Source organism: Scatophagus argus, chromosome 21 (assembly GCF_020382885.2).
Source record: "Scatophagus argus isolate fScaArg1 chromosome 21, fScaArg1.pri, whole genome shotgun sequence".
Lineage (NCBI taxonomy): Eukaryota > Metazoa > Chordata > Actinopteri > Scatophagidae > Scatophagus > Scatophagus argus.
Window position 1 is genome coordinate 13,318,133 of NC_058513.1, and position 26,228 is coordinate 13,344,360.

General features: G+C 40.7%; 1 protein-coding gene across 2 annotated transcripts in view; it reads right to left on the minus strand.

Moving 5' to 3' along the window:
* Positions 1–1,492: 1,492 nt before the first annotated feature.
* The window catches only part of pax2b (paired box 2b), a 30,586-nt gene continuing 5,850 nt past the window's right edge, over positions 1,493–26,228 (minus strand). Inside the window, exons 4-10 of one of the 2 annotated variants that reach the window (XM_046377560.1) lie at positions 25,621–25,700; positions 25,365–25,484; positions 17,560–17,735; positions 14,726–14,840; positions 6,962–7,063; positions 4,753–4,839; positions 1,493–3,807 (exon numbers count right to left, since the gene is read on the minus strand). In XM_046377560.1, the coding sequence (XP_046233516.1) occupies positions 3,686–3,807; positions 4,753–4,839; positions 6,962–7,063; positions 14,726–14,840; positions 17,560–17,735; positions 25,365–25,484; positions 25,621–25,700 (802 nt within the window). In that variant the 3' untranslated portion in view covers positions 1,493–3,685. Of the gene's footprint in view, positions 3,827–4,752; positions 4,840–6,961; positions 7,064–14,725; positions 14,841–17,559; positions 17,736–25,364; positions 25,485–25,620; positions 25,701–26,228 lie in introns of both variants that reach the window. The other variant, XM_046377561.1, reaches the window with a different exon arrangement.

Below are 26,228 nucleotides of genomic sequence, written 5' to 3' on the forward strand. Positions count from 1 at the left end.
AGAGGAGCTCATTTTCTGATTTTACAGTGTTGAAATATGGAGGGAAAATGATAGGAGGATAGAAATTGAGCATAGTACCTTTTAAACCTCATGATATTTTAATTTAATATCACATCATTGCTATTCATGCACCACCAGAGAGTACAATTCAGTCTTTTGCCGTTACAACAAGATTAAAAATAGTGTTTGGACCCGAGAAATGAATGTCTGAATTAGCAACTGAAAAGTTCAAGAATTGTATTTTAAATATTTCCATTCTGTCCGACTTCATTTCAAACGTACATACCTCTTTATTGCGAGCTCTTGCAGCCCAAATCCTTTGCAAATCGTGCAGCCCTAATCAGGACAGTGTCCACTTGTTGTAAATCAATAATGATATAACTAAGTCATACAAGGCGGCGGTGGCGGAGGGATTACGGCACGAAGAAAGAGTGAAAATAAGCTCTGAGAGGGATTTCATGCATAAATCTCTCCCCGCAACTTAGTGCAAATTGAATTCAGGCACACTGCTAGAAAAATTAATTCAGCTTTACAAAGCGAGGAGAGGTTAAACACTTTATGTGCTGCTCAGTGATCCAAATCACGGAGAAAACATTTAGAGGCATTCTCACTGTAGCCTCCTGTGCACTGTGTGATCTTTATACCTGAAAAGTAAATACATTTACCTCAAAATAGTCTCGTTAGCCACCCAAATTCACTGTTTTTATTTTAACGTTTTGTTTTTAGCCTTGAAATTTGTAGGCATCAAATATGTACATCTGCATGCTAACACAACGCAACTCATTATTTTGCATTTTAAGCAGCATATAAACGCCTAATGAATTATTTACACACTATAATGTAGTTTTAAGCAATAATATGGACATCTTAAGTGTTATGCTGAATGGAAGTGAGATCTGTCCTACTTTATATGTGGGAATATTCATTAATGAGGCCGTTCTGGGTCAAAGTTAGGGAAAGCCTTGTGGTTTATTTCAGCAATAGCTTTGATTTGGCTTCTGTCTTATGTTTATTGTTGAACAGCGTTGAGATACCGAATAATTCAAACATGCGTTTTCATGGTGTTTTTGTTTGTTTTTGTTTTCATGGTGGGTTTGATCTCTGTTAAAAAATAGCTCCAGATTTGAAAGATTAGCTAAATGCACAATTGAATCCTATGAGTTCATGTTCAATAAGGGAAGTTCAGAATATGGGACTTTCTCCTAGGACCTTTTTTTGAACCAGATCAGTGGAGTGCCTGTTTGGATGTCAAGCATAGTCAAAAATCATCTGTGACTGTGACATATTTTCATTTTGTTGTGACTTGGTCTCTCACTTGTGCATGTGTTATTTATTTATCTTTTATTTCCTACACCACATCTTACATGTTTATGTCTATCTGCAAGCTACTTACTTCAAATAAATGGTGGGTAAAAAGTACAATATTTTACTCTGAAATACAAGAAGAAGCAAGGTAATTAAACTTACTATGCAAAGTACAAATACCTGTGCTTAAATAAAGTATGTGAGTGAATGTATATATCAAAGTGATGGCTGTTTTGCATATCAAGGGCTAGAATTTAACAAAACAGGACTGCTGTGGCACATATTTGGAGTTTCAGAAATTAAGCGTGTGAGATCAACTTAAATCGTTTTCATTTGTTGCTAATTTATTTTTCATTAAGCTTGCATTTTTGGCTGACCAACAGTCCAAAACCCTAAGAAAAAGATCACATCGTCACATCTGAAAAGCTGAAATCATTATAGTTCTCAGTATAATTTTTAAACCTAAACTTAACTGATTAATCGCTTAAGTTAAATTTTGAGTTGGTAAGAATATTGCAGATTAATTGTTTTTCTATCAGTTGTCACTTCAGCTCTCAGATAGTCAGAAACACCATGCAGTCCCTTTTGCATAAAAGATTTCAGACACTTTTATTATTGTACAAGTGAGACCAGCATAATGAAAGTGATAATACCCATGAACATGAAAGACATTTTTTCTTACTGTATTTACAGAGAAGTGTCTTCACATCACACACAAAAAAACTTCTACAAAATGAACAATTTGTAAATAACATAACAATTAAATAAATTCCACCTACCTTTAGGTTTACAGCTGAATATGCATATGATGACCATCTCTGCACTGCATAGAATTTATACATATACTTTTCCTCATGAGCAACGTGGGCTTTTCCTATTAGTAGTAATAATAATAATACTGCTCTCATGATGCATATAGGCGGCCTGTAAATAAACATTAACAAGAACTAAGTCTTTGGCAAATGCTAATACATTCACTTGACAGATGAAGAAACCATCATTCCAGCTCGATTCAAATAAAACAACTTGGCCCGAAACATGTGAGGGAGTTGAAGCTAGGAGGCAACATGTTTAAGGCATTTAGCTGAAATCATCGCCCTGCTTTTTGATGTGATTGGAGACGTCGGAAACACCCAATCAGAGTGAATCTGGACGCATCTGGCATCTGAATTGACAAATGATGATACTGGTTTTAACTGGGATGGCTGTTATATTCTTTTGTGTGGTTGAATGCCAAAGACTTAATCGACTTAAATAAAAAATGTAAGCTGTGAGGACATAGTAGTGCACGTCAAGGCAGTGACATGATGGGCCTTGAATTCCAGGAAAAAAAACAAATCTGTGAAACTGTAAGTGCCTTTTCAGACTGATACTTATTAGACTTACAGTCAAGTTTTGTGAAATAAAGCAAATATGCATCATCATTTTTATGCATAAGAACGCTCCAGTGTTGCAAACCTCCAAAATAGTGCAAAATCAACAAAAAACACAAATATGTTTTGCCTGATGACCTCTTGTATCCTGACAAATAAGAAATAGTAGAACACTAGCCAAGCAGTCTGCAGTTCAGTCGTTACAAATTATAAAAGTGAAATAAAAAAAATATTTTAAGAATATAATTACTAGTTTCTTGAAATCTTGCAAATAGCGAGGCCATAGTGATATATCGTCACGGCTCCCGCTATTTTCAGACGGATGTTTCTTTATTTATTTCATTTTCATTTTTACATCTTGATTGTGTATCACAGAGAACATGTCCTAATCTTCTCATGGCATCAAAAGCGATCAATTATACTCATGCCGGATGTTTGGTCGGTGACTGTTCAGATGGTTTTGAAAAAACAAAACAAACCAAAAAGTTCGCCTTCCACAGCCTGCACGTTCTGTTGCTAATCTCCTCTTATCTCACTGCGTTGCCATCTGAATTGAGAGGGAGACGAATGGAGAAGGAAAAAAAAAGGCTGCTGCTACATTTCAAGCTCCGTTCAGCGTCCCAGCTGAGAGCTGTCGAGAAAAAGGAATGTACAGTATTGATCCATGATGGGGTGAATCTGTGACACTGTTACAAGGGAAAAATAAATTCTGATCTTTTTTGTTTTTAGTCTTTTTCTTTTATCTTTCTTTCTTTTTTTTTTTTTGACCGCTGCACTTAGCCACAGTTTTCATCCTTTGTGTAGCGACGTTCAGTGTCTCTGGTGATGTCTTGTGGATTTTTTTTTTTTTCTTTTTCTGTTTTTCCTTTTTTATTCTTTTTTGGCTTTGTCCAAAAAAAGCTGTGAGGAGAGAGGAGATGTCTGGAATCCCAAAAACCAAAGTTTGTCCTTGTGTGAGCAGAGAACATTTTATGCGCAGTTGCTCAGTGTCCAGTGGACCATGCTGCTCACACCGGGGCGATATGGAGGCTAAGGCCATGGTCCTGCAGGTTGATTTGGTTTCCATGGTAACTAGTGACGGTCATAGGCAGTGGCAGCAGTGGGAGGGGCGGAGCCTCTCGATGCGGCACTATAATAATAAGGGGAACCTGAAAGTTAACAGAAGAACGAACCATTTGAAACAAATACATTTTTGACTGCCATTTACCAAATATACTTTCACACTGAACCTTTATTGAAAAATGTTTATGGTTAGTTGAGCATTGCCTAATACTGATTCCCCTTTGCTACTCTTGGTATGCCTCTCATCCTTTGTTCTGCACGCAACTTTTTAGTAATTTTTGGAATAACAGAGCCTTTCAGAGACAGAAGAAAGCAGGTTTGTCATGTTTAGCCAGTGTCTGTCAGTTTTACAGGCTGAAGTGACAGGTTTCCATGGCAGAATTTATCAACTGACTTTTTAATGTTTCCGACTACATCTGTTTCCAGCATTGGTGAGTCATGACCATATACCGTATATTAAAGGAAAATCTGCATACAGTGTCAGATGGGATTTGTTGTTCATTTCTGTAAATGCCACTCGGTGGTGCAAGAAAAACTTTGACCTCCCGGGTATAAAATTATTTGCATCTTCCACGTAGCTTCCACACTGTGCAGCCCACAGGGTAAGTGCACTACAGACATTAATAGCTTCCAGCTAACTTGAATGGGGATAAAATTGTTTAATCGTGCGACTCTTCGAGACAAAATGGATCAAATTCTGCCACCATTCTACAGCCACTTCTTTCACCATGTAAGCTGATGGGGGCAAAAGATTTTTTGGGGGGCAATGTGAATCAAATAAAGCTGTAACTACATGGTTTGGCCAGTAGGTCAAATTGGTGTCAAGCCTGGTGCTCTTCCTGGAGGTTTGGTCATGACAGGTCTTTAGGAGCAATGCTCAGTTACTAGCTAGTTAGCCGGTCATGCTAACGATTTCACTTTTGCTAAGGCTACAATTTGACAATCGCAGCTCAGGGGGGTTTAGCTAACAGTCAATTAATCGTTCTCATCCTGTTTCTAACTCTGTACTCACTTAGTAATGCTGGGTTGCTGAATCGCCAGGCTTCATTGTAGGTTGTGTACTGTGGATGACTGTAGGGGTTCCCCGAAAACTCACTCCCTGCAAAACAAAACAACAAATCAATTAGCATTTCAATGCATCAAACCATTACGCCTTTCACATGCAGTCATTTCTTGTCATTCAAAACAGGATGCAATTTTAGAGGGGAAAATGATAGTCATCGTTGTGCGACCAGTCAAGCAAGTAATTTATTTCTTTTTCATTTCACTTAAGTTATGCAACACTGAACAATACAGGATGTGACACTGAAAGCAGCTTTCCCTGTCCCATTTATGGATATCTACCCATTCTTCTTCCTCCAGTATATTCCACACTGGTCTAATAAATACAGAGTGGTAATAAACAGTTTCATGCATACATTTTTGATATGCTGCAATAAATCCCGCAGCCTTTCTTGGAGGAATTTTAACATCTCCGATCTGAACCCTGTCCGTTTTGAGCTCTTGTGTTTGGTGGGACAGAATTTCATTGCTAGGGAAGTAACTTGGAGCATGTCAGTGAGCACTGCTGTTGGTTCAACACGCTTCCTTCTTTTACGAGACAATAAAGGCTAGATTTTATATGAAGCTGGTGAGAAATGGCTTTGCTTTAACAGTGTTTCGCGCCTGTCACTAAATCTTAGTGGTTGTGTATAGGATGAATGGGTTGTAACACAGAACCACAAAGCCATGGGATTAAGGCCCTCATCTTTTGCTTTGTGTCACATAAGAACAAATGGGAAGTAAAAGTGTGTTTGACTTGACGCTTTTCCACCAACATGATTTAACAGTTTTATTAGTCAAAATCCAAAAGTAAATCTGGATTGTACTGCCACTGGGTGCTGCCACATCTCCCTTTTTTTTTTTTACTGTTAGCTGTTAGAAAGACTCAGCTGTTGGCAGAGGTATGTCAAAAAATGTAGTCTATATTTTTTAGTTTTTCATAACTTGACAAGCGGAGAGAAACTTAAATCACACCAGCTCACTGTGCCTTAAAGTTGAGTTAGATAGAAAGACTAATTTGGAGGAATGATTTGAATAACATAAAAAGTTCAGAAAACAGAGGTGCATCAAAGCAAACGTGGATAAGTGTACCAGTTAAAGGGCCAGTTCACGCAAATATTAATAAAATGAATTCATAAATCAAAACACTTTTTCAGTGTTTTGAACACCACAGAAAAATAAGAAATGGGTATCTTAAAATCAGGATAAATAAAGCTAACAGCAATGGAAGATACAACTAAAGGTAAAAAAGAAATATGTTAAGTTGTTGTTTTTGTTAACTGACACTTTAAGAAATCCTTTAAATTCCTTTGTTTATATTTCTTGCTCCCTGTTCCATGACCTAATTTTACATTTTTCTCTGCTAACTAACAAACAGAAATAAATAGGACAGTTACCTTCAGTTACCTTTCACCTTCTTGTCTGAGGTGATAACAAAACACCTCATGGCAGCCATTCATAAAGCAGAAATGATGAACAGCCAGAGCCTGTGATGGGCTGCGTGATTGGTAAATGATATGCTAACACAGGACACACTCCACTGGTTTCCCCATGCATTTGGTTTAATCACATTAAAGCAAAATGCCGGCTGTGTTTTGGTGGAAAATGTGTGTGATGTTGCTTGAGCTGAAAAAGCATACAAACCCAGCACCAAAACTGCATCCCTGTTCTGTTCCTGGCATTGAAACACAAGCCTGACGTCCACAGAGAGACAGCGATTTGAATATTTCCCGCGCTCCCCTGCCTCTGCCTTTTGACCCTTAACTGTTTGCTGTGAACCTGAACTGCAGGTTAAGTAGAGGAGGGGAAAGGGATCTGCTCTGGAGCTCGGAGGCTGGGGAGGGCTGTTTATCGATGCTCGGTGCAAACGGCCACGCCAGGAGATAATGAGCCAATAAGGCAAGAGGGGAAAGCAGGAAGGAAGGGAGAGCGACTGTCCTCTCCCCTGTCTCTGATCACTTATTCAGCCTGTCTAATCTAATCATACACACAGAGCTAATATAAGGAATTGTGTGCCTCTTACTATGCAGGTCAATATTTATCGCCTCTCTGCATGATTTGGCGTCAAGTCTGTTCCCTCTGCTTCTATAGCTCCTACTCCTGTTCACTTTTGAGGGCAATGCCACCTGCTAAACGGGCCCTAATGACAATGTGAAGCAGTGATGTCGTCTCTCACTCACCAGGAACCATTCCAGCGAGTGTGGAGGTCGGGTAGCTGCCCTGGCCCGTGGGGGGAACGTGAGGGGGATACCCGGGTAAGGTTGTGTTGGCCATATCTCGACCTGGAGAGACGAGACAAAACACAACAAAAAAGGGATTTTCAGCACTTTTCAGCTCTACTCTGTGACCTGGAGAAATATCCTCTCTGCACGCAATATATATATATATATATAACTATATATATATATATATATATAGTTATCTGTTTTTTTAGCTATTTTTTTTTTATCAGAACTGAAAACACGTCATTAAAATAAAACTTTTTGGATCAAATATCCTGTGATGGAAAAATTACTCAAATCCTAAGTAGAATAAATAAAAAAGCAACACAACATTGCAAAAGATCTGCATTTAGTTACTAAATGTTATTAGTATTATTAGTTATTAGTACTATAATCAAAATTCACTTTCAGGTCATTAGTTTTCAAACTGCATATATTAAAATTACTGGAACATGATTACTAATGGCTTAATGTGTGAGCAGGAAGAGACAAACCTATTTTGAACTACTATATATAAAGTTGGTTTGTTAAAATTGTAATTTACTAATACTAAAAGTAAGTAGTAAGTATATAAAGTACTGTTGTAAAAAGTACAATGTTTTCCCTCTTTTAGTGTTTCAATTTCACAATGTAAATCTGCTGCTGACATTATTTAACGCAGCCATTTCGCCACTTTTGAGAAACAAAGCGTCTTACTATAAACATCATGATTCATCACCACCACCGCAAGTCAGTCGGCACGACAACCTGACTTTCCCTGGAGCTTGGGTAAAACATCTCAAAGAACACAGAGTTGTTTCCATCTGTTACTAAACACTAGGTTTCGGCATTCTTCTTCTCCAGCGACGGACAACACTATAACTGCTGCTGAAGCTTTGAGGCCACTGAACACAGCATAAATATGTCTCCTCATTACACACAGCTCAGACTTGTCCAAATATGGCAGCCTTTACTGAATTCCATAAGGCTCCTTTCTTGTCGTCTGTGGCTGTAAAGTCCGAACACGCTGGCCCCTCTGCGAGCGTCACCCGTCCGGCTGCAGATATTCAACTCTGTAATTAAGAGTGACGGTTGGGTCATCCCTGCTAAGCACAGGGACATTTGGACAACGGCATGTAACCCCAATCTGCACAGGGGCCGGGGCAGGAGAGGCCCCTGTTATATTGTCAGCTGTGAGGGCCACTTGGACTCTGAGGGAAAATCGTCTCCCAGTGGAGCTTTAATGAGGGGCCAGTGGAAGAAATGTACTGCAACATCACAAGACAACTGTTGTTTGCTTTACAAAGTTCAGGAAAGAAAGAGCGGCTCACAGAACACCAAAGGCAAAAGTCTGAGTCGTATTTTCGACCAGTATGACTCCTATTGAATGTCTCATTCTTTCTTTGTTTTAGTTTTGGAAAGTGATACCTGTTTATTCATCTCAACTGGATTCTGTCCATACTTTTTTTAGTCTGTTTATGTGGTTGTATTCACTGTTCACTGAGTGTTTTTATGCTGCACCTTTGACCAGGACTTGACCAGGAAAAATATAGATATTTTATAATTTAAAATGAACTCTTACTGGGTACATAAAGGAAAATACAACATTTGTAAAAATAAAAGTTAGCAAAAAAATATTTCTATACACATAAAACACGTTTATCTCTTTGGATATTGCACCTTGCTGCCAGTTAGCATTGCTAATGACAGTCTAAATCACGGGCAAATTTAGATATTGACTTGAAAAATCCAATTCATACATGTGTAATATCATGAGGAAAGTATTGTTTCATTGAGGGCTGGGTGGATGAGCCCTCTGGGTATTGAAGTACCTGTTTCTACAGGCTGGCAGGCATACTGGGGGGTCACATGGAGGGAAATGGCTGAATCTGGTGAAGAGGCAGGGTTGGCAGGCCTGGAGGTCCACATGACTCAGGCCTGCCAGGGAGGAGGAGGAGGAGGAGGAGGAGGAGGAGGAGGGGGAAGTCAGGGAAGCCTTTCTTAATGTAGGGTGATGATGGATGAAGACCTTTTTCTTTTCTTTTTTTTTTGTAAATTGAGGCTATCCATATGAAGAGGCAACACAGAAAAAGACGCACGTTATGACATTATGACCTTCTATATATGCCACATACATAAATACATACATCATATCCAGACACAGAGAGCTCGTCTTGTATTATTACTTTACATTGTAAATAAGTAGTCGGGCTTTTTCAACTTAAAAAATGTCATCTCTTCCCTTAAACATTTGAGTTCAGATATTGAGTGTTAAAATATTGAAACGGGATTTGTTTGCAAGGATTTTTGTCACACTTTTAACAGTAGGCCCATTGAATTAACTCCTCTGTTAACAGTTTAGTGCATTTATCCGAGTACTGTGCTAGTTTTTATTAAATACATTTCTGAAGTACTGTAATTTTTGCTAAACTAAATCTCTTTCACTGCTTTAGTTACATTTTATTTTGCACACAGGGCATATTGTTTGATCTGCTGATAGAAAATGCTGCACTGCTTTAGGTTAAATTACTAAGGTGTTTAAAATAAGCTCCATCTAGATCCACATTAAAGTGCTGCTTATATTTTAAAGCATCAAAATCAAGTAATTTGCTATTTACTGTATTTAATAATATTATGCTATAAAAGGGGTCGTTGATTGTGGTAATGCTAAGTTATATGAATACTATTTCCATTCCTAGGAACATTTTTTATTCACAGTTTCTGCTTCTGCATCAGAAAGTGAGCTTGTATCTTAATAAAAATATCATACTGTTGTCATGAAACACCAGCAGTGGATTCTTCCTTAAAACACACACACACACACACACACACACACAAAACTTTTCCGTTTGTGATCACAAATTGTACGATAAAGAAACGATTCAGCCTTATGTTGAACAACTGCTCTCTCTCATGTGCAGATCTCAGCACTGATGGCTGTATTGTACGAGGGCCTGGTGAGATGTGTCTTTTGGTTTAAGCACTGAGAGTTGAGGGCTGTGGAGTTAAAGAGCTTTACAGAGAAGAGTGAGGTCATGTTGGACCTTTCATTTATAATAAGAATTAGTTAGCCACAAGCCAGTGCACATAAGTCAAAGGGAGCCGTGGGAGTACTGTAGGTGGGGGGTCCAGCAGGGTGAAGCCACTGGTGTTTGTGTGTGTGTGTGTGTGTGTGGACATTGCTAACTATTGTCTAACTGTCTCAGCAAACACTGACCCAATCTCTTCTTCATTATTATTGCAGCAGCTACAGCAGTCGTACATGTTTAATAAAAGTAAACACTCTTATCTCTTCATTACCTCGCTTCAGAGAGATGGAATACGTAACAGGATCCCTGCCTTTACCATGCAGTCGAGGGAATCATCTAGTTTAATTTCTTTAAGATATGACAAAAGTGGGATTACTCAGGATAACTAGGGATGAATAAATAACACTTATTCGTCTACTTTTCCTCTTCAAATACTGATTCGGATTCAGATTGGTCGACAATGATCCAGTACGCCCCCCTCCTCCACCACCACCACCAGTGAGGCTGTATCAACACATCACCTTTTCACTGTGAATGGACTCTCTCACACACCAAGGGCCATCGCTGTTGGTGCACATTTTATTGATATGAGTTTTGACATGGGTGAATGAGGAGAAACCGTATTTAACGTGGGTTGGTCACTTCCAGCCGATACCTGATCAATTACAGCCCTGATACCAATCCAGTGTATCGGATCAATCCTTTCAATTTAACCTTCAGTTGTCATTCCAACCTTTAAACAGCAACAATAAAACAACCATTCTTGTTTTACTTAAATTTTTTAATAGATGTAATAGATTTTAGTTGGGAAAGAGTGCAAAATGTTATTTTAATATGCAAACACACAACAGTATATTTGTATTACCCAGTTAATCAATGTGAATGTCAGTCCATTGCCACTGACAGTTTTTTCTATCACTTGTTGACTCTAATAATAGTAATTACAGCCTGTTTCTGTGTATTGCAGGATGCGTTTGGCAGTGACTGCCAGCAGCACTGTGACTGTTGCTTTATGTCCGCTTTAAAGCCCCTCTTTCAGAGAGGCGCCGGTTTGGAGAACTCTCTGTACAGCAATGATAGCCTCATTAGCTGCTTCCTAGCCTTTGTTGTTTTTACAACAAAGATGTGTGTCCAGATTCTCATTAAAAGATGGGCTTCTTTATGTTGTCTACTTCCTCTGACAGTCCCCTTAGATTGAGCGCCAGCAAATCGAGCTATTTATTTTCCTCTGGCCTCTTTTTCCTTCCCTGCGAAAATCAATTCAAAGATGTTTTTTTTGGTTTGCTGTTACAAAAGCCTGTTGATTTCCATCTTAATTTGAGAAGTGGCTTGTAATGGTCGCTGCTGAGCTGGGAATACAGCATTTCCTGCTTTTAATGTACCCTGAAATATCTGATCCTTACAGACAAGTCTGTTTGAGTGTTGTGCATTTGCAAGTATTTTGTCTGAAGGAACAAACCGAGAAGAAGTGAGAGACTGACTAAAGACACAACACGATTTAAAGTATTTTATCAGCACCTGATTGTAATGTATGAAGACAAAGATTCTTCGGTTTTCTCTCAACCCTCAAAAAAACCCAAAAACAAACAAAGTGATAAGAAAGGATGTGCTTGCTTTTTTTTATTAGAATCAACTCAGCTTCTTAGAACACAAAGCGAAAAGCAGGGTGACCTTCTCTTTATTTGGCACAGAAACAAAGTCGTTTGTGAATGACTCTTTTGCTTGCAAGAGTATTAAATTTAGCATGACAGGGACACCTTCATGTTTGCTACAACAACAACCAAGAATCTCTGACCTCCATTTTCTGGGCTATATGCAGAATAGGGCAATTTATCACAAGCCAAAAAATCTCAGCACCCTAATTAATTACAACTAAGTAAAGAATGTTTGGAGAGCCAAATTGCTTTAATTCCCCAAACACCAGCTGAAAGTCATTCATTATCAAATGTGTGCTCAAAGGTTAGTTTGCTTTTGTGAAGACGAAATAAGCATTAATTTCAGAGCTCGGGCCTGTGGGGAGACAGGCAAGCGTTTTTGGTTTTTTTTGGGGTTTTTTTTTTGTCATGAGGACACACATCACTGACTGCAGGTTCACCATCTGATCTTTGCTCGCTGCTCACTGGACAACGGCAGGCCTTGATACTTCCTCTGTAGTTCACCCTGAGAGCGCTCACTCGCCTTAATTGAACGTGTTTGTTTGCTGGATGAAGTTTTGTTTAGAGCAGTGACAGGAAAGGGGATAAAGGAGTGTGTGGAGGCAGCTGCTTAAGGAGGAAAGTGTCATTGACACAGGGGCTTTTAAGCCTTTGGAGGCCTCCATTAACAGGCCCAGCAGGGAATACGTTTTAAAGAGTCTTCAGTATGCAGTCACTGAGTGGAGGTGTATAAAACTCCCACTGAGTGCTCGAGGGAATCCACTCAGCGCTCGAAAGAAGTCTGAAGCACCATCAAGAAAACATGCGGGCTCCGACTAATTTCAGGAAATACAGAAACTCTCTATAGAAATAGTGGACAATCGGCCGTATCAAGGCCATCTCTCCATTTATTTCTCAAAATACACAAAAAAAAGTTCAGAGCTCCTCCTTTCGCTATTCATAAATTCACACAAGGCTCACACCATTTGAATTTTAAGCAGTTCGAATGAACAAGAATAAGAAGCCCTTGAGATGAAATCCATCTCTCGAAGGGAATTCATCAAAGAAATTACTTCCCATATCAACAATAGAAATTACCTCACAATATGCAATTGTCCTATCCACATATTCATGGAACCCTTTGGTGTTTTTATGGGGTAAGAGGGACTATTTAGCAGGTAATACAGCATTAATGTGGAGAAGAGGGAGAAAGAGAAAAAAAAGTTTTAATGGAAGTGGCTTCTTGCCTCTGAAATTCGATGATGTGCACAATGCCCTTAAATCCCTTTCTTATTTGAGCCTGCTTTGCAGGTACTTTTGAGCCTTAATAGGATAAGCAAAGGACACAAAAGATTTTTATCTTTCAAGTCTTTCACGTCACTGAGAATCCTGAGAATCTCTGGCAATGAGCACTTCATGAATCATTCATTTTTAATAGATTATGCAAATTCCAGGGACATAAAATCAACAAGATCAATAACTGCAGGCATTTTAATTGGTGTTCGAAAACATTTTAAGGATGAACATAATCTGCAGTTCTTTCCCCCCAGTAAAGACACAATTAATTTGAAATTGGATCGCTGCCTAAACACTGCAGATAATTTACTACTTTTTGCATGGCTTAAAATTCCTCTGGTGGGCTTATCACTGGCAAGTAAACTGTAATACTCAGCCATTAGAGAGACCACACACCTGAATATCACCTAATATCCACACAGGCAGGCACTGAGGGGAAAACCAAGCAGAGGAGCCACTAACTAAATACTAATTACCAAGTGGGTGATGTTTGTTCCATTAGTTTGACCTCTGTACGCTTTTTTTCCCTCTACTACCAGAAAAGGGCATGGAATAAACTTATTCCCTAACACAAAAGCAAGTAATGTGCACACACATACACGCAAACACACACACATGCACGCTGATATGCATACAATCCCATCTTTCTTCCTCTACATGTCTCTTTGCACCTGTAAAGCAGTAAGGAGACCCTCTCTGCAGAGCCCATCTAAAGTATCCCAGGTGCAAACAAAGCCGCCTGCAGAACCAGACCTGCTTTCCACGGAGGCCATCAGCGCACAAAGGACAAACACACACCTTTCTTCTCAGGAGGCCTGTCTTACAGGGGAAATCTACCTCCCACATATTAATGAGAAAAGGGCCCTTTCTTTCCTCGTAAGACTGCTTGGCTATCGTTTGAGAGAAGGAGGGCTGCTGCAATTTTCAATCACCCTGTCCTCCCCCACCCAGAACTCGTTGCCTTTGATGGCTGCCGCATAATTATATGAATTTTAATAAAAGCTCTGTATATTAATCTCAGGTCCCCGACAGTCATCGTAAACTTTCAGTAAACTTAACCTTCTTCTTGGTAATAACACGGCAACTACGAAACAATATTTCAATTAGCCAAGCAGTCATTAAGTGTGACAAGGAGAGAAGACGGGTGTGTGGGGGTTGGAGTGAGAGAGAAGAGAGAGAGATAGGGAGGGTGAAATAAATGATCATGGTGTTAGAATTAGGTGGCAAGAAATGCCAGAGCGTATTTACCGAGGCGCATTACTCGTGCTTTGAGACACACAAACTGTCTCCAGGCGAACAAATCACAGGAGCAACACAGCAGCAGCAGCCAACAAGCACTCAGTCCAGCACGGTGACTTCCCCCCCCACACACACACACAAGACCTTGCTCTGATACACAGTCATAGTTCTGATGTGCTGACACCCAAAGGTCCTTGTCCGGCGGTGACTGAACAGCTCACCCCCCTCCCCGCCACCCACCCACAATCTCTCTTATCGCCTTGCTTGCTCAGCAAAAAACTAAGGCGGAAGACAGCTGCTAAGCTTTCATCGCATCATCGTACCACCTTTTCAGCTCAGAGTGAAGTCGTATTAAAAAGTCTTCACACTTAACTTTTTGGGTTTGCTTTTATTTTTTCACACATTTCAGTCTTTTTTAATTTTTTTTTGTCAATAGCACAAGCAATGTATTTTTTTTTTCTTGGTCATTTTACATTGTTCAAACCCCCTCAGCTGAAGCTGTGGCTTGGCAGCATAAAGGCGTACTGTATGGCACTTGATCTTACCTACAGGGTAGCTTTGCGACACACTGGGGCCCAGGTCTGGGTTGGAGCTAGAGGATAAACTGGGCTTGACTTCGTCCAGGCTGGAATTCAGGGCAGGGAGCGAGTACTCATTAGCCTGGGAAAAGGACAGTTGAATCATTACACAACCAAACAATACCTAGATGGAAATCCTCCCTTCTCCTCCTCCATTAAGCGCTCCACACAGGCCTGCGCAAGTATAAATTTGTATGAGAGCATTGTGTGTGTGAGTGTGTGAGTGTGTGTGTGTGTGTGTGGTGTGAGTGTTCAAGCTGCAAGGTGGCAGTTCAAGCATATCATGAATGTATTTTGGTATTGTCTGAGAGGAAGTGGGATTTTGAGATGAGTGAAAAGCCAAGGCGTCAGCTGGCCCTTTGTGCTTGACTGCAGTCCTACCCCTGATCAGCCAAGGGAGAAAGCAGTTCTGCTTTGTTACAGGCACACCATGTGGCCCTGTTTGAGAGACACCATTCACCTTTTTTACACCCCCCCCTTTTTTTTCTTGCTTTTAATTTGGAGTCTAAACCACCTTTAACTTTTATTACATCTCATCTCTGAATGGAATCACTTGTACAACTTGCACTTTTTGTCACTGATCTGTTTCTTCTTGTGTGCATACAGACATCGTGTTAAAGGACTAGTTCACCCATTTCATTTAGAGATGGTTTTATGTGCCCAAGTTTTGGGATTTTCACTTCTGAAACTTCCGTCTCAGCCTCACTTTAATGGAGGTGAATGGAATTTGTTCTGCTTTGGTTTTCCAGAACACATCTTAATTAAAAAATTAATTACCCTTTGAAAATGTTCTGTGCTGGTGGCAGTATGATACCCAAGTTACCTGAGTACCAATAAGAAAACAGCATTTTTGCCTTACTTTTTACTTTTATTACTCAGTATTTTTTCTTTAGATTATTTCTTTTCATTTCACAAATAAAACTTTTCAAATGCTTTTTCAAAGATTGTCAATTTAGTTTTTAATTGTCAATATTTAAATCAGATTCTATGTCATTAGAAAACAAGACTGTGACTCTAGTCAGGCTTTTGATGCCAACTGAGATTTTTGATACTCAGTGCTACAGATAAAACGTTTCGGTTAGTGAGTCTTTGCAGAAACAATCTTCTAGTTACTTTGGATAATTAATAGAAAACAGTTTTCATAGAGACTGAGTAGTTCCAGTAAAAACTGTGTGTGGGACATTGTTTCTGGAAGTGATTTTAATAAAGAAAAATGTTCAGTACTTTGAGCTCCACAAGCAAAATTCCAATCAGTGCAGAAATCTAAAAAATAATCTCTCTCCAGCTTGTCTCTCTTCGTCATGTTTCATTTTGTAAATCCTCTAAAAGACCCTCATGGCAGATATTAGCAATTTTTTGTTGTTTTTTTTTTTTTAATGAGATGAGACTTCCGGAGTCTGAGTGTTGACAATGTTTGTCCAAAGCCCAGTGTGAGCCTGAGTGGCTCAGTGGGTTGCGCTCCCACAGGGGGACGCCCGTGACCTCGCTCTTGTCTGCCACTATCACCGATAAACTCTAATTGTCTGCTACAACTGTTCACTGGCACAATGTCGGATGTTTTCCTCTATTCTCAGAGGCTTCGGACGCCAAACAGACGTTTTATCATGCAGATAAAGGGCAGAAGGGGGAAAGCTGAAAAGATAGGTCTGAAAGGGATGACCAAATGGCTAGCAGAAGTGTGGGAGGGGTGAATCTATTGAGTTTTGCATCTCCAGAATGGGTTTTTAATGCCCCGCTACAGAACCCAGACACTGGCTAATAGGGCCACATTTTCCAGGGAAAAAAAAACGTGAGGCACCCATGAAAGAGAAAGTGCTCTGATTAATATTGCATTAAATTAAACCTGATTTTTCTAGACTGTTCCTGGCCTCCTTTTTTCTTTTTTTTTTTCCCTCACTTGCACCCTTTTTTAGTCTAACCCTTTTTCCCTGTGCCTTTTAATACTCTCGCTGACGCTCTTTGTGATTGCAAGTCATTTCCAATTCGTTTTGGTATTGATCTTCCAGTAGAAATCAGTTTTGTAATTAGCTGCAAATTAGGCCCTCTTCTGGAGGTGAGGCCTGTCCCACTGATTTATCACCTGCGTAATTCGCCCCGATTGGAGAGAAATTAAAATGAACTCAATTAGGCGACTGCTTTTGCTTTATGGGTCTGACTTGTAGTTTGGTGGGAGAAATTAATAGTCTCTTGTTGTTTAATAGTATAATGAAAGTAAATAAAGGTTATCCATTGTAATAAGCCCAGAGCTTTTAATAAGCGGTGCTTTGTGGCTGTCGTTTTGGTGTGGGGGTGGCTGTTCCCCAAATGCCTCTTAATTTTTGAAATGAGGATGGATGGCGAGTGTGGTCGTGATATCAGAAGGAAGGAGAGGGAATACATGTTTTCATACGTCCATTTCATGAATACGTGTTACAGTAAAGGCTGCTTTCATGTCATTATACATCAAGATATGACACAGAATTGGAAATTACACAACAAAGGCAAGAAGAAGCAGTCGAATAACACAGCAAAAATAAAGAAAAATCTAGGTATTGATTCATTTCATGTTGCCTTACTGTTATTCTCAATTACAGGGGATACAAGCAATGTGTTTTTCATCATAGAATCAATAATGTGTGGGAGTTTTTCTGGTAAACCCTCCAGCATTACTCGTGCTTGGCTTTAATCCAGTGCTTGGCCATCTCAGACATTTGTTTAATTAGCTTTAGTTTCTGGATATGATTTGGGGATGTTTGTGACAAAGTAGTTTTCATTCAGCATCGCATGCACAGTTGGGGTAAAGGAGTTGCAGTGCCACTAACCTGTTCGGGTTTGATATGCTCCGATGTAGGGAAGACGTCAGGGTACGAGGGGCGTTCAAAGACCCGGTCCAGCGCTTCCAGCTGCTGCTGTGTGAAGGCATCTGCCCTAAGGTGTTTCCGTAAACTCTCCACACTACCCTGAGAATCACTGTTTGGGCCAGAACCATCTGAACCATCTACAAGAAGAAAGAGCAACAATCGGGATACTGACCCTGGGAATCTGGCCTTCACGTCAAGCTATGTACTTTATATTCTCCTCATGTTTTTTTCTGCACCACCTCTGTGGGGGATCTGAGGAGGACGGAAAAGGGATGGAGTGCAGGTTTTTCCACTCCTTAATGGCTGTAGTGAGCCACTGGCTACATCACACCAGCTTTTCCCTGCAACCCCCACCACAGTAGTACCACCATCATGATCTGAGAGCCCTCTGGTAATTGATGGATTGCCATCACTTGCAAATACATACATGTTGTGGCAAGCATGTATACTAATGAAAGCAGCAGCTAACCCATTATAGTGCCTTTTCATTCCAGCCAGGGGATTTTTTTGCCCCCCCCCCCATCCCTTTCTTTCCTCCCCAAAACCTTGCTGGTGCTCGCTGAAAACAAGAGCAGGTTTTTTTTTTTTAAAGCACAATTTCCCTCTTCTCACAATTCAATACCGTTTTCATTCTCTAGCAATGTGTGCTTCAATTTGGAAACAGCGCCGTTGGACAAGAGGCTGAATAAAATCGTACAGTCTGGTTCAATCATCCTGCTCTCCAAACACAGGAATTTTCTCCTGACTCCTGACCTGATTACCCGACTGTTGGGAAAAGGATGCCTTAGCTTTTCCCGTTGTCACTTGCGCGCAATGTTGTAAAGCCTTTACAGAGCATCCTACCGTACCCCCACCTCCCCAGCTGTTCTCCATCACCCCCCCCACCCCACCCCTCTCTCGGCTGCAGTGGCTATGTCTGGAGGTCTCCTCCCCGGATCCCAGAAAGCTTCAGCTCCCTTGCAAATCTGTCATTCTAAATTTGCGGCAGATTATGTTCTACCCTCAGTGGGAGAGTGGTGATATATGATATGCAAGGCCCCTATTGATTGCCTGATCTGGTGGCAAGAGGGAGCTGAAATGAACTTGAAATGAACATCATGCCTCAACTCATTGTGCGTATAATACTCTACTTAATCCCACATTTTTCTCTGCCATGGAATTCAATTGATCAATCATGTCTGTGTGATAGTACCATTTGGGAGGGTTATAGCCATTCTATTCTGCAGCTTGACCTTTTTTCACAGACTGAGGCCAGAGGATGAACCCGACTTTCCCATGAAGAGCTGAAGGAGCTATAAAAGAGTGTGTGTATGTGTGTGTGTGAGAGAGAGAGAGAGAGAAAGAGAGAGAGAGAGACCTGCAATTGTGCTGATAGCTGCAAAAATGTCAAGCAATAAATAAGTTGTGAATTTGCTAACAATGTCTTGTCAACAGTTTAGTCTGTTTTCTCCGCACAAATGAACGCAGGAAATATTTGCAAGATGCACCGACCTGATGCACCAAAAATCAGCGTTAATACTATATTTATTTGGTTGGTCAGGTTTTGACTATGATGTCACCGATCCACACTAAATATAATTTCAACCACAGTGGGCTACTAAATCACCTTTTAATGGCGCTGTTATCCCTGATCTCATGTTACCCTAAATAAGGGTGAAACAAGCACTAGTAACGAACTTCTGTGCCTTTTCCAAGCTACTCATGAAGCTATACTTGCTCACACTGAGTGCTATGATTGAACCCAAGATGTTGTGTTTTAACAGCTGCACTATTAGATCTAACTGGGAATAATGTAAATGTTTTAATTCATTTTTAAATACACATTTCCCCAAATTTTAGCCAAGATATTTGCTTGCATTTTAAACTTTTGTATCTAAAAAGATTTTAGAAGTATTGGTGGTTTCAAACAACGTGCGACTGCAGTGGAGTTTAAATACCATTTTTTGCCGTTTTGGTGAAAGTTTGATGAGATCAACCACACTCTCACCTTTCTGTTAAATATGAAGCTAGGAGAAGTCAGGAGATTGTTATCTTAGCTTAGCTTATCTTAGAGCTAGCCTGCCTTTGCCCCAAAAAAAATCCTCCAACCAGCACCTTAAAAGGTCACTTAGCGTGTCCAGTTTTTATGCTAAGCTAAGCCAACTGTCTCCTGACTGTGGCTTCATATCTAATTGGCAGAAATGACTGATAATAGCTTCAACTACTCCTGAGCATTTTGACACATCCAGGTGAACATCCAGCCTCAGTGAAGGCCCTCACCTGCTATAGCTGCTGCTTGTCACTTTATCAAACTCAGTTGTTCTCTTTGCTACCAAAGCAAATAGACTCATTAATTACTTTCCATCAGCCGGTCAGAGACACAACACCTGATCAATAACCCCCACCATATTTGTCATTCACCACTGTGGAATACACTTCCCACACACAAGACAAACCATCCTGGGTCAACCTACACACTCATCCTCCCACTCAGACTGAGGACAGTCCCATCTGCCCTCCCAGCTACTGATTCCCATCTGACAAATCAGCAATGACTGTGTTTTGGTGATGAAGATGACTCTGGTGACATGCAGAATGTTTAAGTAGCGTAAATCAGTTTTATGCATCTTTGAGCATTTTTGAGACCTTCTTCCCAAGAAAACTAAAGCATCAGTTGCTTGAGCAAATGCAGAGAAATGTTTGTATGCTTGCAAATGACAATGCAGGTGCAAAAATTATGACTCTTGTCCATCCGGAGCAAAGGAGGAAGTAGCGTGATGTTACAATAGAGGTACAAAGTGTGCAGTCTTTAACACAACAGTCAAAGACACTGAACTTTGGGGTCTTTCAACCGCGACCACGATCCTTTGCTAACCTTAACCACGTGGTTATTATTGTAACCATGACGACAAAGGTCCCCTGACCTTGCAAAGTAGTCATTTTAACACATTAATTCTTAATAATTTGTGCTAATTAGTTTTTTTGTTCCAAGTTTAACATGTTTTGTGCTATGTGAGCCACATTAAATCATCATGAACAGAATAAGTTTCAAAGTGCTGTTAAGTTTCTATAATCACTAAAAGAAGTAACATCCATTTTATAGACGTTTACAAATCTGCTCATTATGCAGCAGTGATACTAATCTTTGACCACAGTGGCTTTGTCGGTGCGTTACGGCCTTGTCCCGCTCTGTGGTCGTTTATTGATCATCTCTGGAGTTGAGTGTATTCATCTTGACATCAGTCTGTATTAACACTCCGGTAACGAGGGAGCAGCCTCCATCAGATCAGATAACCAGCTCTATAAAGCAGACTCCTCTCTGTGGGTTTGGCACCCAGAGGTCACGACCCCCAGCAGGAGGCTTTAGCCAACGCAACTCTGTGACCGGGAGAGAGTCTGAGTGACTGCCCGCCAAACAAAAACACAATAATTATCCTGAATGAAATGAAGATTGAGCATGAATAGGAGCTTTTTTCCGGAAGTCTGACTCTTAATAGAGGAAAGATTGATTTCAGAATTGAAGTTTCAACTTTTTCACACAATCAAAATAGAGTTCCTGAGTTCTTGTTTTCTTGTTTGAGGCACAAAGAGGTGAGTTGGCACCTTGAGGTCATGAACCCCCCCCCCCAATGAACCAGCTTACCCCCCCACCTCTCAGCCTGCTCCTTGTTTTACTAACATGTCAACATACATACGCTCTCGTTCCCTTAACACTTTATGTATTTTGCAATAATACCCCTCTATAATTTCCCGCCTGATTCAATTTTCAGTTAATGAAATCAAATTGAAACAAATTGGATGAACTCAGCTGCATTTTGTTTTTCTAATTGAATGTTTTGATTATGTAAACATAAATGAAATACTGCATTTGGAATGTGATACGTTTGTTTTGCGTCACTAAAGATCTGTGATTAGTGTTGAAAAGGATTAGACAATAAAATGATTAGTAGATTGATGGAATCAATAAAAATCATCAAAAATGTCAAAAATACGTAGATAGATAGATATACTTTATTGATCCCAGGCTGGGAAATTGCTTCCAAAATGTGAAAAATTGCTTCCAAAATGTGAAAAATTGCTGCTTTTCTTACTTTAATGTCACTGTAAAAATTTTTTTAGGTTTTGGGCTGTCAAACAAAATAAATTAAGTGAAGTTCATTTTATTTTTCTGACATTTTGTAGACCATACAATGAATAAAATCATCAAGATATTCAGATTCAGAGGGGAATATTTTGGTAATATTGCTAACCGATGGTCGTCAATTTGCTGTGATGCTCTTAACCTTTTAAAAGCCGTATTTGTTTAATTTGGAGGTTGCACTGAGGTGCTGACATTTTGCTGCGCTCTGAGTTCCTGCGATGATGTTTCCTCTCCGCCTAAAACAGACGCTGATACACATAGCAGGGTGTGACGGCGGCCTACTCCATCACTCATCTCCCTCCACACACATCGGCTCAGTCCTCATGACGCTCACAGAGGAGAAATAATTAATTCAACAGCTACTGAAGCACAGAATCACATTCATTCTGACTGCCACTGGCTATTGTTGTTGGCTTTTGAAATTTATGATCACCATCTTATCATGAAATTTCTCTCTTGGTATTTCTCTCATAAATCAAGAAGAAAGCGGCGACACAAAGCAAGAAAACGATCAGAACGACTGAAATTAAGAATCATCTACAGGTCTGATTGTGCAATTTGTGGGGCCGCCCGTGAAAGGACTTTGAAAGGCCTGGACACACTTCATGGACACTGCGTGCTCTCAGCAGACCTCCAAGCTGTCTGCTCGGGTCAATTCAGCTCACTCAGACGCTCACTAATAACAAGAAGTTTGAACAAAAACACCCATGAAAGCAGATTTGTACTTAAACATCAGACACTTTATGAAATATCTGTCTTTCACTGACAGAACCAGTTTCTCCTTTGTCTTTTCTGAAGTCTGCAGTGTCAAGAGCAGTGGGGGTGGAGGAATTGGACTGGGGTGGGGGTATGTGGATGTTAATCTGTGAGGTAATAGCTTTCCTCTGCAGAATTGCAAATTCTAATATATGTCACTTTGTAAAACGGACAGCCGTGGTGACCAAAGACGCCATCTCCAGGGGTCTCTTTCTCTCTCTCTCCCACTCTGTGGGTCTTCAACAATGGCTGCCAAGTGTAACATGCTACTTTTAATTTGCAATAACACGTGACAATAGCAGATTAATGGCTCTTATGACACCTGTGTCCCTGAAGCTCCTCTTGCCGAGACCCAGTGTACATAACGTGTGTCACACTACATTATCTCTACATCCCTCCTGTAATGGGGGGGGGGACCATTTTTTTAAGGGCACTGCTGACTTGGAAACTGTGTGTCTGCTTGGCAGTGCGCCACAGCGACTGCCTAAAACAAATACTCTGGGCTACACAGCCAATCCATTTCACCAGGGCTTGGGTTGCACGCTGCTTCCCCTCCTTTCCTTTGCTCATTTTTGTTCATGTTTTCAACCCCTGATAATGACTGGTTGTGCCATAATCATCATGAGGCTTACCAAGTTAAATAGGGCTCAGGCAAGCTACTGTGCTATGAGGAAATTTAATCCAAGCATTCACTGGCTATAGACTACTGCCTTCTGAGGGAAGTAAAATACGTCTGAAACAAGCAAACAAGGCAACACTGAAAAACCTCAGCTTAAAAAAAAAATAATAAAATCTGCTTTAAACTGAAAACAATCATAAACACAACAATAGCAACTAAACAAAACATGCTTCTTCCTTCTGTTTGCTTGATTTCAGAGCCACATACTCTGGTCTTTTATGTAGCTTTCTTGGATGTGGAGTGTTTTTTGTCTTGTTTGCTTAGAAAAAGGAGTAACCAGTTTAATAATTTCCAGACATTTTTCATAAAAAGTGACTAAAAATGCACGAACTGAGGCAATGACAGAATGCCTATATCATTATACAGAGCCATATACACCCACAGGTCATGGCATAATGGAGCTGTGACATAAATCTCAAAACAAAATTACTTGCTGTTTTCCTGATATGACTCAGTTTTCACCCGAATGGTTGCAAAAAGCTGCACATCCTCCAAAATATCAGTGATTTCACCAAAGTGTGAGAGCTAAGGCCCTTTGTCAGAGGACACTTCAGCCTGCCGTTTGTAAAATCCTGATATTCTCTTTCTTTGTTTTTGGGGTAAGGTGCGCTTTAAGAGAAGACAGTAACAGGACAATAACGTCTACAGGGTAACATCGTATGTAATATACTATTCTTACAAACTGTGGCTCCAGGCGAGACATTGCTTTTGCAGCCATGTGTGTACGGCCAAGGCCTGGGGTTTGTGTTTTGGAAAGATAAAGTATTCCAACCCTGTGGTTCCAGGTAGGCACCAGCTGGCCTTTGAGATGGTATGTAAGAACCACGGCTCCCTCCGTCAACCCTCAGCACAAGTCTTACCCTGACGCAAGCACACACACGCATACGCAAGTGCACACGCCCACACACATACACACCTTTCTTCTCTTTCATCGCAATGCTGGCCGAGCACCTAAATCACAGAAATGGCAGCACATCAGGGGAATCATTTGAGACTGAATAGCCATAGAAACATGGTGCTGTCACCTGGAAGACCTCCACAAAACAGACCAGCTCTCTCGCTCACACACACACACACACACACACCCACACCCACACACACATACATTCCTCTCCATGCCCTTTAATACCTCTTTGCCCTTCAGTAGCAATCTGCATAGAAATGTGTGCATTCTATCATTCAGTGACTAGACATTACACCCTGGCTAATATGAGAGGTCCTCGAACGACTGAAAATGAACCCCTGAAAATACCAGACGTTTGCATTATGCCTGCGCGATTGCATCTCTTACAGGGAAAGACTTGATTATGTCATTTGCCATGTCCACGTCATGCTGGTTTTTATATCTTTGCCAGGAAATCTACCTCTGACAGGTCATTAGTCATCCCACCCTCCCTGCACGCACATAAAACATCAATTCCACTCAATATCCCGCAAACCCCCGTGCTTCTCGACAAATGCCAGAACAAAGAAGATGCAATGTAAACTACTGCCGTGCTCTGATTAGCTCTCATTCCAGAGCACTGCAGAAATAAGGCTCTCATTCCCCACCCTGTTTGAGATAACTGCCCCTTTTCAGCAGCCACATCATCCCTCCATACCCATGCATGCTCTGGAACATGAGTGCTTCTGTTTAGCTATTCTCATCAGCTGCTTATGTAGTGACATTAAGCAAGCCTATTGCTTACAGAACCAATAATCTATATCGCCTCAGGCCCCCTTTATATCCACTAACCTACCACTTCAGCAGCAGAAGTGGAGACACTTTTGTTAAAGAAGAAGAAAAAAAGCCCCTCCACAGAGCTATAGGGGCTTTCTTGACTGACCCGGGTGGTTGGCTACATCATCTTGACATGTAATTATCTAAAGCCCTTTAATCACTTCCATAAAGATTAATTGCAGGAGACAACAGCGGAGGTCGTGTCTTCAAATCAAAAGACTCCTTGGCAGATTGACACAGCGGTGTAACAGAGTTCAGACTTAGGTGTTTTATAAGGGTCATCTACTGGAACCGAAGCAGGCTTTAATGCTGTAATTGCAAGTTCAGCAAAGTGGGTTTTATAGCATAAAGCTGCAAAGAATTCTATTCAACTTTTTTAAGCTTTGTTTTTTTTTTTCTTTTGGCAGGATTTTAGATATTTTCTGCGTGTTAATCCTGAGCTGAGCTTATGTATATTTTTCCCCCCCTACAAGACTGAAAAACTCTCTTACCTTCATCTCTTTTCCGCTTTTCACCGTTGGATCTTGGAATACCCAGAATCCCATTGATAGAGTAGGATCCTGCAGGGTCATTGGAGGCGCTGGTTACAGGCGGAGATGCTGTGCTTGGTACTGAAGGAGGAGGAGGGCAAAAAAAAAAAGAAAAATTAGTAACCAGCTTGAATTTGAATATACATGCATTCACAGCTTGTGCTGAAACTCTTTATGATGCCCCTGCTGAGGTTGGTGTTGTGAGTGGCAGTGTTACCTATTGTATGTCCCGGTGTTGACAGGGATGTCCCATCAGGAGATGGATGGAAAGGCTGTTGGACTTTTGTTCGGATGATCCTGGAGAAGAGCGGAAGAGCAGATGTCAGCTGCCGCTTCTCTATGACCGACTTCCCTCCCTGCGTAATGTTTGCTCAAAGCATCCGCTATGGCGACACTGTGGTGATTAAGATATCAAGCGCAACTCATACGCAAGGCGTGGTTTTGGTCAGTGGTTCTACCTTAAAGGTGAGCTCCGCAGAAAAGTCTTCATTGCACTTTTGGTCTGAGTGATCTTGCAAACAAAGCATGAAATCACATCAATTCACCTCAATGATCGGCTTCACTGACTCTACCTGGCCCACACTAATCAGCTCTCTCTCCCTCTCCCCCACCGTGGATTGGTGGTGGGGGGGTGGGGGTTTCACTGGGGCCAATCGCAGCCCTATAGTAGCCCTTTGCTTCCCGGATCAAACATCTCTGTAGAACCAGCAGCCCCCATGTGCCAATGCGGATGAGGCGGTATTGATCGGGGCTTGGGGAGAAAAAGTTGGGGATTAGTCACACGGGCAAACAGATGCAAATAGAAAGCTATAAATTATATGTGAC